General features: G+C 39.3%; 1 protein-coding gene across 1 annotated transcript; it reads right to left on the bottom strand.

Annotated features, from left to right (window-relative positions):
• Positions 1-13,647: 13,647 nt before the first annotated feature.
• LOC6565068 lies at positions 13,648-14,736 on the bottom strand. The gene has a single exon (XM_001991171.3). The coding sequence runs from the start codon at positions 14,435-14,437 to the stop codon at positions 13,862-13,864; it is 576 nt and encodes a 191-aa protein (XP_001991207.1). The 5' UTR covers positions 14,438-14,736; the 3' UTR covers positions 13,648-13,861.
• Between the last annotated feature and the right edge of the window lie 3,269 nt (positions 14,737-18,005).

The following is an 18,005-nucleotide window of genomic DNA, read 5'->3' as shown; positions in this document are numbered from 1 at the left end:
ATAAAATTATTAAAAATGAGCAGCACTTGAACTTTGGTAAAATGAGTGAAACTCTTGAGAGAAGAATTATCATCGATTTTCGGTCTGGCCAACAAATTGGGGGCAATGCAATTGTCTGTCCGTTTGGCTGCTTGGCCAACTAGTAGGCATGAATCATGCTAATGCATTTTCCCAAGGAAAAACCTGCCCGGCCATAAAGACAGGCCAGCTGCCAAATGCGTTGGCTTTCAAGCAGTCGCTGGGTATCTTTTGGTCAGGGGAGCTAATGTTGAATCAGTGACAACATTGTGTGCCTTGTGTGCCCACCAGATGGCGTCATCGTCATCGCTTTTTGCCGGCCGGCCGGCCGGGTTGGCCAGTCAGCTTTTGGGCCCACTTAGCCAGCGGCATTGATTTTTTATATTCAGTCCATCTCTGTTGCTCTCGCTGATTTGCTTTCTGAGCTCACTGTGTGTGTGTGTGTGTATGAGTGTGTATGAGTGTGTGTGAGTGTGTATGAGTGTGTATGAGTGTGTGTGTGTGTTTATGAGTGTGGGCTGGTTGCATTTTGGCAAAATTGCAGAGTCACTGCTAGCTGCTTGTATGTGTCATAGCGCGTGTATAAGCCTCTGTGATAGATATACTTATATATAGCAAAACTAGTAATTAAATCTGCTCTATTTAAAGTGCCGAAATCCAAATACCCTACATGGATTCACTGCAGGCTTATTACATTTGAGAACATCTCAATTCATCCTAATTTAAATCTGCCAAGCAATAATCTGAGTACCATAAACCGAGTAAATGTAAAGAATTATAATGAAATAGATGTGAGCAAATTTGTATGATAAAAATTATACTTGGAGCATATATATTGTTTATCTTGGCTTTTTTTAAACAAGTAAATTTCGAACATTTATTTATTTGAAAACAGTTGCAGTTACACTTGGATGAAAGAAGGCACTTCATCGATCTGAGATTTTACACTTGTTTCCAACGTTTTGTTTTGAAATGTTAATTCAAAATTAGCGTGACAAAACTGAAAACTTGAGGATAAAGTTTGTTTAAAAAAAAAAAACAAAATAATAACAAATACTCTATTTAAATATGTATATGTATATATAGAATAGCATTATGCATTATGTATTCAATTAAGATGTATAATTTGCTAGAAGGTCCAGATTCTTTAGCCCCGTAAATGGAATTTTTTTTATTCTATTATCTATTAATTAATGAATGGCATATCAGAGATTTTCAAAAATCAGTTTAGATTGCTGTCATCAACCGACAATTCTCACACATTATGTTTCATTATTTGTTGAAAATCGTAGGACTGTTGTATGTTGCTGATGTTGTTGTTGTTGTTGTTGTTGCTGTTGTTGCTGTGTTTTTTAAACATCTTGTATTGTTTTTGCTGTGGCAATTAACGCCAAAGCATTAATTAAGTTACGAACTAATGTATTTTAGGCAGCAGCTGCTCTGACAGACAGCCAGACGACATGAATGAAGATGATTTGTTTAAACTTTAAAGCCTCAACACGAAAAAAAAAGAAGAAACCGAAAAGTACTAAAATAGAGAGAAGTATTCCTCCGGAGGCAGGGCCCATGATCCGGACAAGGCTGCTTAACAATCTTAAGTATTTCACTGTTGAAATTCGTTATAAATGAATGAACATTGTAACGGGCAACTGCACGGGGATCTTGTTCTCGGATGGGCGGGACTGTGATGTGTAGGGCACTTGGGGAACGTCGGTGGGATGGTCGGTTGGATGGGATGGAGGGGGTGGTAGAGCTTAGTGTAGATTGGTTGGTGTAGTGAGTTATAACCAAAACAGCTTGTAGGCAATTTTCGCGGTCTAGTTGTAGTTTGAGTTGATTGTTTAGCTGCTACTTTTCGACTGTTGGCAGCTGTTAGTTTTTCCAGTTTTATTTTTTGATTTATTAATTTATTTTGCTGTTGTTGTTGTTATCTAAACACTTCAAATACGCGTAAGCAATAATGATGGCCATGTTCAAGTCCAATGAGGCCTCGCTTTTAAACAGCAAAACCAGCTCGTAGGCATTTTGCTAATTGAGCAACGACAAGTTCGTCCATGCTCCGTTGGTCAGCTTTGAGAAATTGTGTTAACATTTCCGGTGTTTCGACCATTTGCAGAACCAACCGGCCAACTTTTACTTTTCCCGCAAGGCACAAGGCAACAACAAAATCGCCTGTCTCCAATCGCCAATCGCCAATATATGTATATATTTCTTTTTTTATATATATATGGCATATATATATATATATATAAGTAATCCAAACATTGCCAAACACACAGAAAAAGGAAGCTTGTTGTCAACCAAAGTAGACAGACAGACAGACAGACACACAACAGCAATGGTAAAGTATTGCAAAAGTGTTTTTGTCCCTCAGATCTCAAGAGATATTTCTACAAATATTTGCAAATGTTTATGATGATATGATTCGCATAAAGAAAACTCGTTTCTCCAAACTGACACGTATATGTATATAAATATGACCCTGTATGCGGCGTGTTAAAAACTAATCAGCTGTACCAATATTTGCAATTTAAGTAGTCAAATTGAGCTGACTAATGTGTGAAACAAAAAGCTGAAAAATGATCATGACAACTGTTATCAGTGGAGTCAGTAAATTAGGGCTGTATAGTCAAGGGGTTTAGCAAGTAAACGAATGACTTTCTGACTCTGTTAACCCAATAGTGGCCCATCGAGTGGAGTCACCATTTCATCCACAACATTCTGATCTGGGACTGTCAAGTCGCATTCTGTCAATTGAATAAGTGACACTTGACATCACTCATCGGATGTGAATGACCCAAAAATTGTTAATTAATTGTAAATTGCTAATTATTTGCAGTCGGTTGACTTAATCATCCATATCCTGTACGGATGCATATCCATTCAGTATGAGTATGAGTCAGTCAGCGAGAGGGAGATTTTTATGTAAATCTACAGAAATTGATTGTACAAAGTGATATTTATGTTCATGTCTGACATAAAAGATTGTCATTCATCATCATTCATCAACATATATAAATGCGATACTAGCTGATTGAAATGTCATCGGGGGACAACAATTCGAACCGGTTAACTTGGGGATCATCCGTTGAGGAACCTGTCCGCGGGATAGCCCCCGGCCAGGTTGAAGGTGCCGAGTCGAGTTGAGTTGTGTTGAGTCGTGTTGTGTCGAGTCGCGTTGGTGATTGTTACGTCTAGTCCCATTGATGGACCTGCTAATGACTTGGGTGCAAGACTGTGTTGCATTATCATGGCAAAACCATTAGCCCTGTTTACCATAGCAATTCGCGTGGTAAGTAGTTGTACACCCATATCGCGCACCCGAGCAGTTCTCAGTTCGTCAACGCATTCACATTCACACTCATTCACGCAATCTGATGCGCGCCCATGACGCAATCGGTGACTTCAAATGCTAATGCCAGTCTTTAGTATGGGCCACGCAGCAGTCTGGCCAACATTCTTGGGAATTTTTATTACAATGGTTGGGCTGTGCGATGGCTCAAACGTGTTGACAAATCGCCGCTTGGCAAGAAGAGAACGGCGAGGCAAGTGCCCCCGAGGCTGATTGTTGCCCCCTTACCCATATCCTCCTCTTTCACCATACCTCCTCCCCAATCACCACAAGAAGAAGAAGAAGAAAACAAGGCAGAAGAAGAGTTCTTGCGAATTAAAACCAATTCAAGAAATTCATGAAACGCTTAGACAACGCTCGCAAAACCCATAAAGCGTACACACTATTGGATTGTGTCTTGCTAGAGATCGGCAGTGAAGTATCCACAAGGGAGGATCGTCGTCATTATTGTTATCTTGGGGAATGTATGTGTGTATATGTATGTCGTATATACATAGATACATACATTCTTTTACACCTGTGTGGCGATGGCTTTGGCTTTTGATTTGTCAATTTTAATGTTTTCACTGTTACGTGTTTGAATTTCTGGATGTGGCCACCGAGCACCAAATTGGCTACTTGGAAATGCTCGTGTGGGCCCAGACCATAATCTATATGCATATGAGATCGTCGGTCGTCGGTCTGCTAAACAGTTTGCCACCGTGCAGCTCCACCAACTAGCAACGAGTGTTAATTTATGTGGCTGCTTTTTAATTGGGTGCGGCGGTGGCACAAAGCCCAGTTGAATGTTGGGCTCGCAACAGATAGAGAGTGATTTATATACATATATATATATATATATAGTTTCGTAAAGCCTCTTTCTCTATCTCACTCTCTTATATACATATATAGGCTTTAAGAAACCACTTACTCGCACTCTGCCCAGATCTCGGGGTGGCACTTTGATTGTATCGCCTAGGACTAGGATGATGCTTTAGGGTCTGTCGAACAGCTGTAACTGGATCGATGTATGTGCGTATTTCTCTGTGTGTTAATCAGCCGATGCTTTTTATGCTGTCGTTTCAATAAGCAATACGATAATAATTGTTGACGTTTTCCTGCCAGACCCTTAAGTTGATTGAGCAGGATCACTGTCACCCCTATGGCTCCCTATGCACCCCTATCCATATCCATCCTAAACATTGTTTCAACTGTTTGCTTTCAACTTTTTTGTGTTTTTATTGTTACCTTACTTGTTACTTCGGTACTTTGTTACTTGCTACGGCGCACTTTCAGGTCCCAAACATCAGTCTATATTTAATTGGTAATTTGTGTGTTGAATACAGTTTTAATTGAAGCGCAAATTTGACCCTCGTCAGGACTTGAGCGATTTTCAAAAGCAATAGCTGCTAAAAGGAGCGTTGTAGGGGCAGCTCACTGCCAAGATACCTTCAATTGTAAAATTCTAGTTAAGTTGTGCAACATCAAATTGTATTTGGGGTTGTTGTTGCAAAATTGTCAAGCGAGTGCAAACTCGTCTAAGTTCAATTTTGAATGAGTTATTAGCTTCAACATATTGGGGAGTACCAGGATCGGATAAACCAGCCATAGCACAATTGCAGACACTCATATTGCTTACTAGTTTTGTTTATACATGTTTTTAAGTCACATGCTGATAAGCAAATATTGGAAACAATTTGTGCCCATATTATTATCATAACCCACTAAAAGGGTATAAGGAATAATCATCTTTTAATTTCGCCCGAGCTCAGCCTTGATGTTGGAGTAGTGATAAGAACAGCAACGGCAGTTATTTCGAATTTAATTGAATTTTATTTATTGACATTGCCATTGCCATTACCATTAAATTAACTGGCTATTTTTGATCGGGTTTTTTGCTGATTACAACTATCGTTTCAATGAGCTTTAAGTGCTTGAAATTTTGACTTATACCACAATGGGTTTTCCCTTAGTCGGCCGATAGAAATCACGTTTTATTTCAACGGTGGCCACTTCAAAACAGCTCAAACAATTCGGCCACACTTACTGGTAATCTACAGATACAGATACAACTCTACTGTAAATATATATATATAAGCGGGAAATATTTCATAGATCTAACCAATATTTGCGACGTCATTTAGCTCGGCTCGGCTCGGCTTTAATCTCAATCATATGACAAAATATGCATATCGATTGCGTATCGATTTTTAAAAGAAAATACACAATAAATTTCTTTGTATATATTTTTATATTTTAGCTTTCTAAATAAAATAGTTTTGTCGATTGTCCATGAAACTGTGGAGGAAGATAAGTTTACCAAAGGCTCTCACATGTTTCCCGGAAATATTTGAGTATTGAAAATGCAGTTAAGGAAAGAGAGAGATCACTGCAGAGAATATGTGAAATATATATATATATATATATATAGGTTTTGGTTTTATTGCAATTTGCATTCTCTAATTTATCATTTTCTATTAGATTGTTCTGTGTTAGTTAATGGATCAACTCGGCTGCTGTTGCCGATCGATGTGTCACTCCGTCTGAGTGTTACGGACTTTTTCATAACTTCAAAATACCCAGGTTGCGCAAGGGGCATACAAATGTCGTACATTTTGAGTAGTCAAATGCCTTGGCTCATTCATGTGATGTGCTTTGTTTAAGGGATAACAAGGACGACATCTAATTTCAGCTTCTTATTCTTATTGGGTTTGGCTTGTTGCTTATTGCCTGTTGCCTGTTGCCTGTTGTTTGTGGACTGGCTGTGGACTGTTGACTGTTGCTCTGCCAGGTAAAAAGAGGACGCGCAAATGAATAACTCACAACGCACTCACTCGGGTGGTTCATGGACAAAGCTTTAGCTCCTCATAGAGTTCAACCACCTTTTTGTGTTGTTCTCTTTAGTTTTTTTTTAATTTATTTTTTTATTTTGTTTTGTTAAGGCTTGCTTACGTATTCATTATATTCGTATAGGTATTTCTTATTGTTGTTGCTGTTTGTTTGTGCCATTCAATGGGAAGCTCGTCCTTTTGATGCAAATATTACTTGGCGTCTTTTTTTTTTTTTTTATTATTGTTGTTGTTTTGCTTTTGTCCTTTGGCATTTTTTGGCAAGCCTTTGCCATGTTTTTATTTCGCAGTGTTTCGGTTCAGGTTTTTCGGTTTTGAATTTCGCCATAATGCGCAGCTCGATTGCACTCTAACGCATAGCTGCATATCCTTGACTGAACAGTACCCTTTTATGTACATATGTATGTATGTATGTATGTAAATGCATGAATGCATATGTACATATATATATATATATATACAGAATAAATACTAGCAGGTACTATTCGGTTTTGCCCAGTCAAGGTGATTGAATTTTCACATCAAATTTATGAATACAAACAAAGTTAGTGTGTAGAATTTAGTTTCGTTGATCAGCGTTTTGAACAGTAAGTGATATATGTATATATGTATATAGTTGTATATTCGATGCGTATTGTTGGTGGTGAGCGTGTTTCGTTTGATCGTCACCTCACCTACTTAAAGTTGACAATTGGCAACACATTTCTCGCACTGAAAATACTTTTTAAAAGTCACCGTAAACGCCCCCGTAGCCCCATACCCAGAGCCCCGCCCATTCCCGGCTGTCCCGCTTAGCATTTAGTGGCAACGTCTCACATTCCCATTTCGTATAAAAAATGTTTTCGTGTAACTCAAATCAGTTCAAATGTGACGAGGCATCGACTTCACTTGCACGACAACGTCAAAGCTATATATATATATGTATATTATGAACTGAATCATCGGCAATATCTGTGGTATGATTCTAATATATATAGCAACCGATGACGACGACGCCCAAAGCAACCGTAGAATACTCAACTGGATTAGGTGCAGATTTAGCGCATTAAGTAAGAAAATGCTTATAGCATTTATGGAAAAAAAAAAAAAGAACTTGGTCACATACACAAATAATGTAATAAATTTACTGATTTAAATTTAATGAAAGCGAAGTAAGCTTTGCACATCTGGCAAATATAAGCCATGTATTGTATATCATTTATTTATCTATCAAAGCTTAAAATGCCATTGGACGACAGTTCTGCTTTATTGCTCAGTTAAGCTTGTGTAATGCACGCAAATTCATGTTTGAATACAAAAACGGTTGGTAATTGTGGCTAATAAAGTAGGAGTTGGCCAACCAATTCAATTGAAATTACAGTTGATCAATTATATATCATATATGTATATATATATATACATATATAAAATTGTGAATTTTATTGTTATCGGAAATCGATAAATCAACCGGAGTATTATGGATCAAATAATATAAACCTATATATTTATATTCGAAATTTGCAGAATCTAACCCTTGTCTACCAGACGACCGACGTGACTAGATCGACTCTGCTGTTAATACTGATGAAGAAAATAGATGCTTATCCATTAGCGGATCGGAGATGCTTTCTTCTGCCTTTCACATACCTATGCATTTTCCATGTGTTTAGGGCATAAAAATGAGGAAACTTTGTTGAGTTTTTTCTTGTGTGTGTGTTGGGGTGGATTCATAGAATATTAGTTAATAACGACATATGCCGCCCGCAGAGGCTCGTCTTGAATTATCTGCGTAATATATCTGGAATCTATGCACTATAGAATGCCATTAGAAACCAGTTTAAGAAAGGAAAACAAAAATTTTAATTTGATACTCATGGCGATTTAACTAATTTAATTAATGCTGATTTTTTTTTATCCGACGTATCCTCATAACGATTATTATTATCATTTTATGTTGATTAAAATTTTTTTTTTTGGATTCGTAGATTCACTTAACACAAATGTATCTATATATATATATATATATGTATATGAAGGTATAATAAGTTCGTGTGTAGATATGTGTGTATCGGCAGCGAAAACATTTTATGGGCCGCCGGTTTTGAAAAGTGTATGACATTTATTGCCGTGTCTAGAGCTGGCAAACTGCTTGAATATGGCATCATCTCATGATGATATCAAATACGAACAAAAACTCGTTTTCTAACTGTCGTCTAATGACGCTCCATTGGTCCGTGCGACTTTCATACATATATTTAGTGGTTCGTTTAGTGAATAACTTTGTGCCACCGCCGCGTCGCAACAGGTGCAGGCAGGCCAGGCAGGCAGACAGGTAGGCAGGCTGAGGCTGAGGCTTGAGGCCTCAGGCCTTAGGCTCCATAAGCCGAATGCTTATGCGTTGCTATGGCAATAGCCTTAGCAGAGGCTCGATCAGGTTGTGTCAGTGATGTATGCTAATATCGACAGGTGTATGTCTCTGTGTGTCTCTGTGCGTGTTCGGCAAATTAAATAAATATTTAAATATGAACTAGCTTAATCAATGCAAATGATGTGCTCTAATTTGGCAGTTTATTTTAACGTTTCATGTTTCATAATTTGTGTTTGCTGTGTTGACACGTCTTACTCGTGTCATTTCTCGTATTAATCGTTTCGTTTTATTTAAAACAAAAACCCCATAAAACCGTTCAACAATTTCGCAACTGGCAGTGCGCATTTTTGGTGTGCTCTATAAACTATAAACTATAAACTGACTTCCTTGTTTGTATATAGGTATGTGGATAGCATCTACCACCCGCCATAGTTGAAGAGCTTCTGCTTTGTTAACAGACAACTCATAATGACTTTAGCCTCAGTGCCACAATTAACAAGTTCTGAGTGCCTGCTTTAAGGCTGATACTAATTGAAAGTGCACACGGTATGCTGACCGCTCTTTTACCAACTGTCACCTCTTGAGGAATTATTGCCATCGCTCGTTCAGCTCCATTGTTTGGTCCATCTCGGAAAGTTCGCTTGCTCTTCGGTTATCTGGTGTGGCCAATTTATTGCTCGCCCAGTCGAGTGGCCCCGACAAGCGTTCGTTTCATCAGAACCGTTACATTTAAATTGCCCATTCACCATCTAGTAGCTTCTACATACATTTGTACTACACACACAAAGCAGAAGCTCTTTAACTATGGCGGGTGGTAGATGCTATACACATACCTATATACAATATATGCATGTATATGTGTATCTGCATACTGTTGAAGTAGTTGACTCATCGACGCCATTGGCTGCATATTGAGGTTGTCGTATTGTCTCTGCTCGTACTATACGCTCCCACGCTTCAAATACATATTTACATACACACACATTTTTGCACATGTGCATATGAAAGTGACTCAGTCGGCACAGACGCGCATACACACACACACAAACACAGATTTGCAAATTTGCAACTACAGTCGAACCTCACTAGCTTGAACTAATTGTTTAAAATACCATTGAAGGTGAAAGGTGAATGTATTGAATAGTCAAATAATTGTGAATTATTTGAATAAAAAAATAAATAAAAACCAAACTCTTGAAAGAAATATGTCAACAATTTGGGGAAGTACGGACTTATAAAGTGCAAAGAACGAGAACGATAACAACAAAAGCAAAAACAAAAACAAGAGCAAAAACAACAATTGCAATACTGTGATTTCGAGCTCTGTTGTATTTGTGTTTACAAAATGTTTAAACGAGAACGCCTTTCCCGGTAATTTAAGGCATTTTTGTGTTCATAAGTATTTTGTTAAGCTTCGTAAACAAATCACGTATAACAGCAACAGGCGGCAGCAAACAGTGCGAAGCGGGCAGACAGCAAGAGCAGCAACTGCAGCAGCAGCCGTCGGATTGACTGGCGCTGCAAAAATCGATGGCGAAGCGTAGCTTGTTGAATGGCGCGTTGCGCGGGCGCAACCCAACAGCACACACACAACATGCGAATGCGCACACTCACATACACTCAGAAAAAAAGTTTTCCACAGATTAGGAAAAGAAAGGCGGCTGCTTGCAAAACTCAAATATACACAGATTTTATCTCTTTTAATTTTTTTTAAATATTCTCTATTATTAAGGAAAACATTTCTAAAAAAATATAAATTCAAACTCCAATTTTTACGAAAAATCCTTTCTAAAATTCAGAAACAAATAATGTAATTTACTGGCTCGGTCTTATATTATAGCTTAGCTGTTGGCTGTAAAATGCTTGTATTATAAAATATAAGTAACAAATAAAGTTAAGGTAGTAGAATATTATTCTATGGTGCACACTTAGAAAACAACACACCGGAAATTAGACAACTTTTTGGCATATTTTACAAAAATTCACTCTGCAATTTAGACATGCAAACCCTTGTTTTTAGAAAGGCGCAATCATAAATTTCAGAAATTCACCTTCTGAATTATAGGGTGCTTTACCATTGACGTCAAATATGTGGCGATTTCCAAAAGTGTATTTTATGAGTGAACCCACAAACATGTTTACAAATATGTATGTATTTCTCACTGTTGTTTCTGCTTTCAGTGCTGCGTCGGCGTTCTTCGATTTTGAACATGTCCTTTTACGCAGTGAAGCATTTGTGTTTATCATGAAGTATGCAACGCATATGTATGTACATACAAATGGATGTTAGATGATGTATTCCGTTTGTACACCTAGCAACATATGTCTACTTATACGTAACAATATGTGTAGATAGATTCATATGTATATCAAATACAAAATATTGAAACTTTAAATTTCCACATGCAGCGATTATTTAGATTTATAGAGTATTTAATCTTCGTCTCATTTTTGTCCTTTCCACTTTCTGCAATGCGCTTTGGTCCATTTTGCATGCATGCGCAAAAGCTCGACGCGTCATCGCTGTCCGCTTCTCTGTTTTCTTCTTGCCATTTATTACTTCTCATTGTTGCTCTTCTGCTTGCGGCGGCTGTTCTTTTTTTATTGTTGTTGCTTTCCTGATTAACACTTTGCTCGCAATGCGAAAACCTGCATGTTATTGAGTTATGTTTGTCCAAGTCAGTGAAGTCTACATATATTTGGCTAAATTCATAAAATTTATGACTTGCACATCTTAAACACAAAGCCACGCATATATATCGCACAGGCTGAGATCTACTTGCTTTATAATCAAAAGGCTCATATCTGGCTGAAAATCTGTGTCTGTACCGATAACAGAGTATTGTGCAGTCTATAGATTTTAGCCGTTGCGTTTTTACATTTTTTTGTTGGTTTTCTTGCGCCAGTGCCGGCCGGCATTTTTAACCGACTGCGACTCAGACTTCGTCTGTCTGCGACTGAGTCTGCCGGAGCAACGGCAAACAACGATTGACTCGCAATACACATTCGCAGGTTTTTGAACTTGCACAAGGTACACATACACACACACGCATACTTAAGCAATGTCGCGGCGTCTGCGCCGGCGCATTGGCGTGCAATTTGCACGCGTTCGCTTTTGTTGATTTCTTGATTTCTTTTATTTTGCCTTTCCTATACCCTGTATAAGTTTAAATGGGTAAAAGGGGATAACATGTAATACTACGAAAGTATGCAACAGAAGGATACTCCTGCCACTCCACGTATGTATCTAGTTGTGTCCGAGTGAGGGAGAGAGAGAGACAGAGAGAGTGAAAGCTTTGAATGATGATGAAAATAAATATCGATTTGGAAACTGCGTTTCTTGCTTTCCGCAATTTCGTGTAGTTGCGTTTGTAATGATTTTGAGTGCATAACGCCGAGATTATTGTCCTTTATGTATACTTTCCCAAAGTTCAAGAACAACCTAAGCATACTACTACCTACTCCCATTCGGGTAACAGGGTATCTGCTGAACGGATAATTACGATTGCCGCGCTCTTGTTAGTTTTTTGTGTATGTAATTTCTTCTTCTTCGCTCGGTCGCTCGTCGGTTGTTGTTTCTTTTTCTGTTGTGCTTCCTCCCTTTGCACATTTTTGAAATGCTTTGCGGTTACTTTTTTCGCTAGCTTTAATTTGTTGTTATCTTTCCGTTGCGTTTCGTCTGTCGGCTGCTGTCGCTGCTGCAGCGACTTTGATTCACACAAATAATGGATGGTCTTTTAACTACAAAGTGAATACGTTTGTTCTGCGAACGAACGAATGTCGGAGCTGGAGCTGGAGCCGAAGCCGAAGCCGGAGCCCAGGCGTGTAAAAGCGCAAATATTGCCGCTCCTGACGACATGATTAGTATCCGGTTTGTGGCCACGACTATAGTAGCGAACTGCTGGGTCCATAACTGTGCCACTCACATCATAAAATCGTCCCTAAAATGTATATACTGTGCTGGCAATTAATTAAAATTTGTAAATTATTGCCACATACTGTTTTGCATCGGCAGCCCTTTCTTTCCGCAAATTTATTTTCAATCTTAATGGCGCCATTTCATTAGCAGCATCGCTTCCCGGTTTCTGTTTATGTTTCTGTTCTCCTTCCACATGCCAGCCATTTTACATTTTACAATTCTCGCACAGCCTGCGCCCAAAAGCAGACAACAAAACGCACATCGGCAATCGGCCTGCGACAAGCAGTGTTGTATAGTGGGCATTGGACAGTGTGCAGTGTGCTGTGTGCAGTGTTCATAAGCATCAATTACTGTCAATTGTCTCTTCCATAATTCGCACAACAATAATAAATATTCTCACATATATTAAAATGTAAGCTTAAATTGCAATGAAATATTGAAATATGTTCTATGTTTATCAATATGAAATGACATTAAATATCTTGCACGAAATATTTGTAATTTGGTGAAATTCCTTTTCATCAATATTAAAAATGCATGATCTGTATCTGTCAAAGCTAATAACCACATTAACATGAGTCAAAGCATTATACTGTCTATAAGAATCCGCTCAATGTCTGACAAGACTCAAAACTTCACTATAAGCTGCTTAGAAATCACTGCACGTCTGGCAAAAAGAAAAGAAGAATTGTGAATTGTGAGTGACACTTAATGAACGCTGTTGCCAACTAACTTAACGACAAACCAATTAAACTTGAAGTTTAGATGAACTTTGACTAGAGCGAGAAAAGGTGTATGCAAATGCAGCATCTACTTAAAATCAGTAAATATGTGTTAATATATTGTGGTGGAAATACTTTTGACTTCATTGGGCTTAGCCACTCTTATCCAGCTGGCTGGCAGGCGGACTGCCTTCTTGTAGTAAATACGTATCAAAAGCGTGGCGGCTCCGAACCGGTTCCGGTTTGGACATTAACATTTATCCCTGCTCAATGGCTTGGTATCGTTGTAAATTTTGCCTTAAATTGCTGCCCCATTGTCGTCGGCTCATTCTGTGATGCATCCCCGCGGAACGTAGTGACAAAAATACACACACACACACACACACACACACACTCAAACAATCAAACGAGCACACAACACTTAATTTTTGACAAAACAATTAATGTTTATTTTTGCATTTTAATTTGCCAACATTAATTGCATGTTTATTGAGCCGACGCTTGAGCCATTGTTGAGCCAATGAACCGCCCGCAGTTAGCCTTGAGCCACCGAATAAAAAAAACCACACTGATGATGATGATGACGATGAAGCAGAAGATGTCGCCGAAATCCGCTCAGATGTCAAACAGTGTTTGTGATATTGTGGATATTGTGGATGTGGCATTGATGGCTGGTTAGGACTTTGTCGTCAGGGTCATGGCCATTAGTACGATGAACGCCGAATTGGCCAGCAGATTGAAGTGAATGCCTAGACCCTCCCAGTAATATTCGAGCATGACGGAGCCGTAGCGTGCAGCCATTGCAATTGCCGCCATGCTACCGCAAACATTGCTCGACTGATTGACGCCCAGAAAGAGCAGCGATACCACATTGCCGAGCAGCGTCAGATCCTTGAGCGTCGCCGTTGAATTGTCCTCGCTGTCGCGCCACTTGGCAACCAGATCGAAGGCCAACGGTATCACAAAGCAGCCATGCGCCATTGCCAGATGCGGACTGGACGATTTCAGATACAGCTCGATGTTGGCCAATGGCAACGGCACCAGCTCCATAACACCGGACGTTATCTGCCGTGCGCGATTGCATTCATCATCATCGTTGTTTGCCGCCCGCACCACACCCAGCAGTCCATGCACCAGACTCAATGCGGCCGCCGCATAGCCGTAGGGTGTTTGCCACGGATGCAGCGTGTACATCGCATAGCCGGAGCTGACCACCAGCAAGCTGTTGAACAGTGCGTCCATGAACAGCATCTTCCAGATCTCCCGATTCTTGAGTTCTTCTTGCTCTGCCAGTTGATTTTCTCTCTCACTCTCTCTCTCTCTCTCTCTCTCACAGTCAGTGCAACAGCTGCAGCATTACTTCGTTGTGTCGCAATGCATCCGTTAATTGTAGCTGGTGGCGCTTATTGCTATTGCGGCTGGCTGCCAATTTCTGCTGGTTTCCGGTTTCGTCTCGTCGGCCTGGTTGTCGTCTTTGTGTACTTGGGCTGTTCGACTGGTCAACGAACACGGCAAATTTTGTGTTATTGAAAATGTTTCAGCCACATCTCTGATTGTTGTGACAGCTCAGGCGATGCTCTGTTACATCAGGCCAGTTATTACAAATATATATATACATATAATATAGGCAGGCAAATGACGTAGGCACGAAATATACACTCAAAGAACAATTAAAGTATTTTGCACTCGCATCAAGTTTATACACTGTCAATATCTGCACCAGAGAATGATACCAATTTTTCAGGACTTTTTCTATATAAACTAAGTTCAATTATTGTTATATTAAAGCAACTGCATTCTCAAACCAACTTCACTGCTTAATTATCTAATCGAAAATGTTCCAAAATCAATGCAATTATCATTTGGAAATAAAACAGAATCAGCTTAAATCAAGAATTCAAGTTCTTAAATTGAGAGCAATGAAATGTTTTACACTTCTGTTAATTTAATTTGAATTTATATATAGAGATGTACGTCTTTATCATTATAATAATGATTCTTGTCTAGGCTCTTATTTTAAACCAAAAAATAAATGTGATAAATGTAGTTATCATTTTTTAAGCTGTCATGAAAACAAATTGGTAAAAGTAAAAGATATAATCTACACATTTTCATGTAATCATTTTAGATATAGGCCTCTTCTCAAAGTCTGAAGTAAATTGCGGTCTTGAAATGTTACGATGAGGTCTACTTATTAGTATCGGTAATGAGAATCACAATCTGAATCAGAATCTAATTCAGAAACTGAATCAGAATCTTATTAGGCATATCAATGTTGACACGAACTTCGCTTCCTCTGGCAGGGGAACGCTTCGCATTTGGCTGCACTCGATGTGGGTTGTGGTGGGGGTAGGGAGTGTGTGTGGGGGTGTAGGGGGGGGGATGGCCAATGTATCCGTTGATTTATTGCGCCCTGTGGCAGCTTAATCCGCATCCACCTGCAACTGGCATGCGGAGACCAAGACGACAACGAAGCAGAAGAAAAAGACGAACAGCTGGCAAATACACTCGACCAGTAACTCCAAACGTCAAATGGAAAACACAGAGTGAAGCAGCCGCGGCCAGTACAAGTCAGGCTTAATTATTATTTAAACCGCACCATTTATATGATAAAGTCACTAATACGTGCCACTGAGCGTTGTGCATGTCCAGACCCAGTGGCTGTCGTCTTCACAAGTAAATTAAGTGTTTTTCCTCATCGTTACAGCCAGTAGCGCACTTCAGTCACTTTTGGGCCCAAAAATACCAAATCGATTTCAACTGGAAATTAATACTGATTAAATATTATACAATTCGAATGTCTAATCTAAATTTGTAAACTTCATCTATCAATTGAAGGAATGACTCAGTTTAGTTGACGAATTGTACACCTATTGATGTTTATGGACGTAACTGAATGCTTTAGTTATCAGATTATGCATTTAAAGGGAATATATGAAATATATGAGCATAGACCAGATCACATTTGACATTCAACATTCAACTATCAACTGTACTGTATTAAAGTGATCGTCGATAGTTTTACATATTAGAATATTATGGATGATCTGCTGAATATGATAATTTGATTGTCGAATGCGCACCTGTTGAATGTACCTGGCTGCGCTCCTGTGCGCCCATGTGGCCCTATATAGCGTGACAAAAGTTATTGCTCGAATGCGCCCCTAGACTATTTTGCAGTCGCATCGCAAACTCCGCAAGCGTAAAAATATGAAATGTGCCGCGGATGCAAGTTGCAAGTGCAAAAAAGTGCAGCAAAGTGCAGCAGAGAGAAGTACAGTCCAAGTAAAAGACACATCCACTCAATTCCAATTCATAATTAATATGGCTGCACTTTTCGGCTTGGGTTTGGGTTTGGGTTTTTGGTTTCGAGTGCCTAGTTCGCGTTCGGGCTTAGACACTGCTCGTCTTGGGTTTGGGTTTGGGTTTGCGCTTAGGCTTAGGTTAGGGTCTCAACTTGAGCCTAAGTCTAAGGCTGAGGCTAAGTGTTAAGTCTTGTGAGCGTGTCCAGACTTAACACTTGCGTTACAAGGGCGAGCCGTGAACAATGAACGGCCCAGAGAAACAGAGAGAGAGAGAGAGGAGCTGGATGTTGTTGTTGTGCTTCAGCGAGCACTTGGCCAAGATGCACTCGTAGCTAAGCAAAACCAGCTGCCAGCTGCTAAAGTCGTAGGAACGGCTAGAACGTGTCTCCACTTATATTCGACTTTACTTTACTTAGTTAGTTAACTCGCATGTTTTCTTTTCTTTTATTATTTTTCGGTACAGGTTCACGTTCAGTTTCTGTTTCTGTTTCTGTTTCAGTTTCGGTTTCAGTTCAACGCCATGTTTCATGTATGGAAACCGTAACCGTTCAGTCAACTGACTATCCTTATCACCCCCCTATCCCGTCCGCAAGCAGTTGCCTTCCTTCATTGTCAAAACTAATCAGCGGCATTTGCATGCAGCTCGCAGAATGTGCCCAAAAAGTTTAATGAGCAAAAATTGCGTGGACAAATATGTTCCGGCTGTGCACACAGAGTGCGTGAGCGATGCCCCGAAATATATATCGTGTATAGTATAGTATATATTTTATATGTATCCAAGTCGGCATGAACTGCTTGAAATGCGCACCAGAAACCCTACGCACTTCATAAATTATTTAACAGCTTCGCTCGGCAATTGGAAGGCGGACAATGCTTCTCAGCTTTCGGCTGATGAAGAAGAGAACCAATTTTAATTGCCGGCTACATGACAGGCCTGCCCGAACTAGTGGCAGAGGCAGAGGTATTGCGTGAGGTTTAAGTGGGGGGAGGGAGCTGGGTGGTGCAGGTAACTGAGTGGGTACCATGTCCATATAAAAAATGTGCGAATTTTTGACAACTGCAAAATCGCAAAGAAGAAATCGACCATTGGCAGCAGTCGATTTGAATAGGGGGGTCTGGAGGAGGTGGTCAGTACTGATAGGATGTGGGGGGGGGGTGGTCGGATATTGGTTGGGTGTCATGTAGCAACATAGCAAGACATGATCGCTGCCTCAGCTGATTTATGGCGTGACTGCCGTCAATGGCGTTACAAATTTAGCCTAGCTGCGGTTCGTATTTCTGTTCATGTGCTATACACTCAGAAAAAATCGACGAAAGTGTTTCTTCTTTGTAAAAATAATCTCTAAGTTTTATATTTTTCAGAAATATATTTCATTATAATAGAATATATTTGTATAAATTATATATACAAACTGTTATTAAATCTCAAAATTCTTATGTTTCATAATAATATAACAAACAAAAACTGTTCTATTTATTTTTTTAATTTTAAAAATCATACTTGGAATTAAGGA

The sequence above is a fragment of the Drosophila grimshawi genome, unplaced genomic scaffold, assembly GCF_018153295.1.
Source record: "Drosophila grimshawi isolate 15287-2541.00 unplaced genomic scaffold, ASM1815329v1 contig_848, whole genome shotgun sequence".
NCBI classification, from domain to species: Eukaryota; Metazoa; Arthropoda; class Insecta; order Diptera; family Drosophilidae; genus Drosophila; species Drosophila grimshawi.
This window is presented reverse-complemented; position numbering and strand designations above follow the sequence as displayed.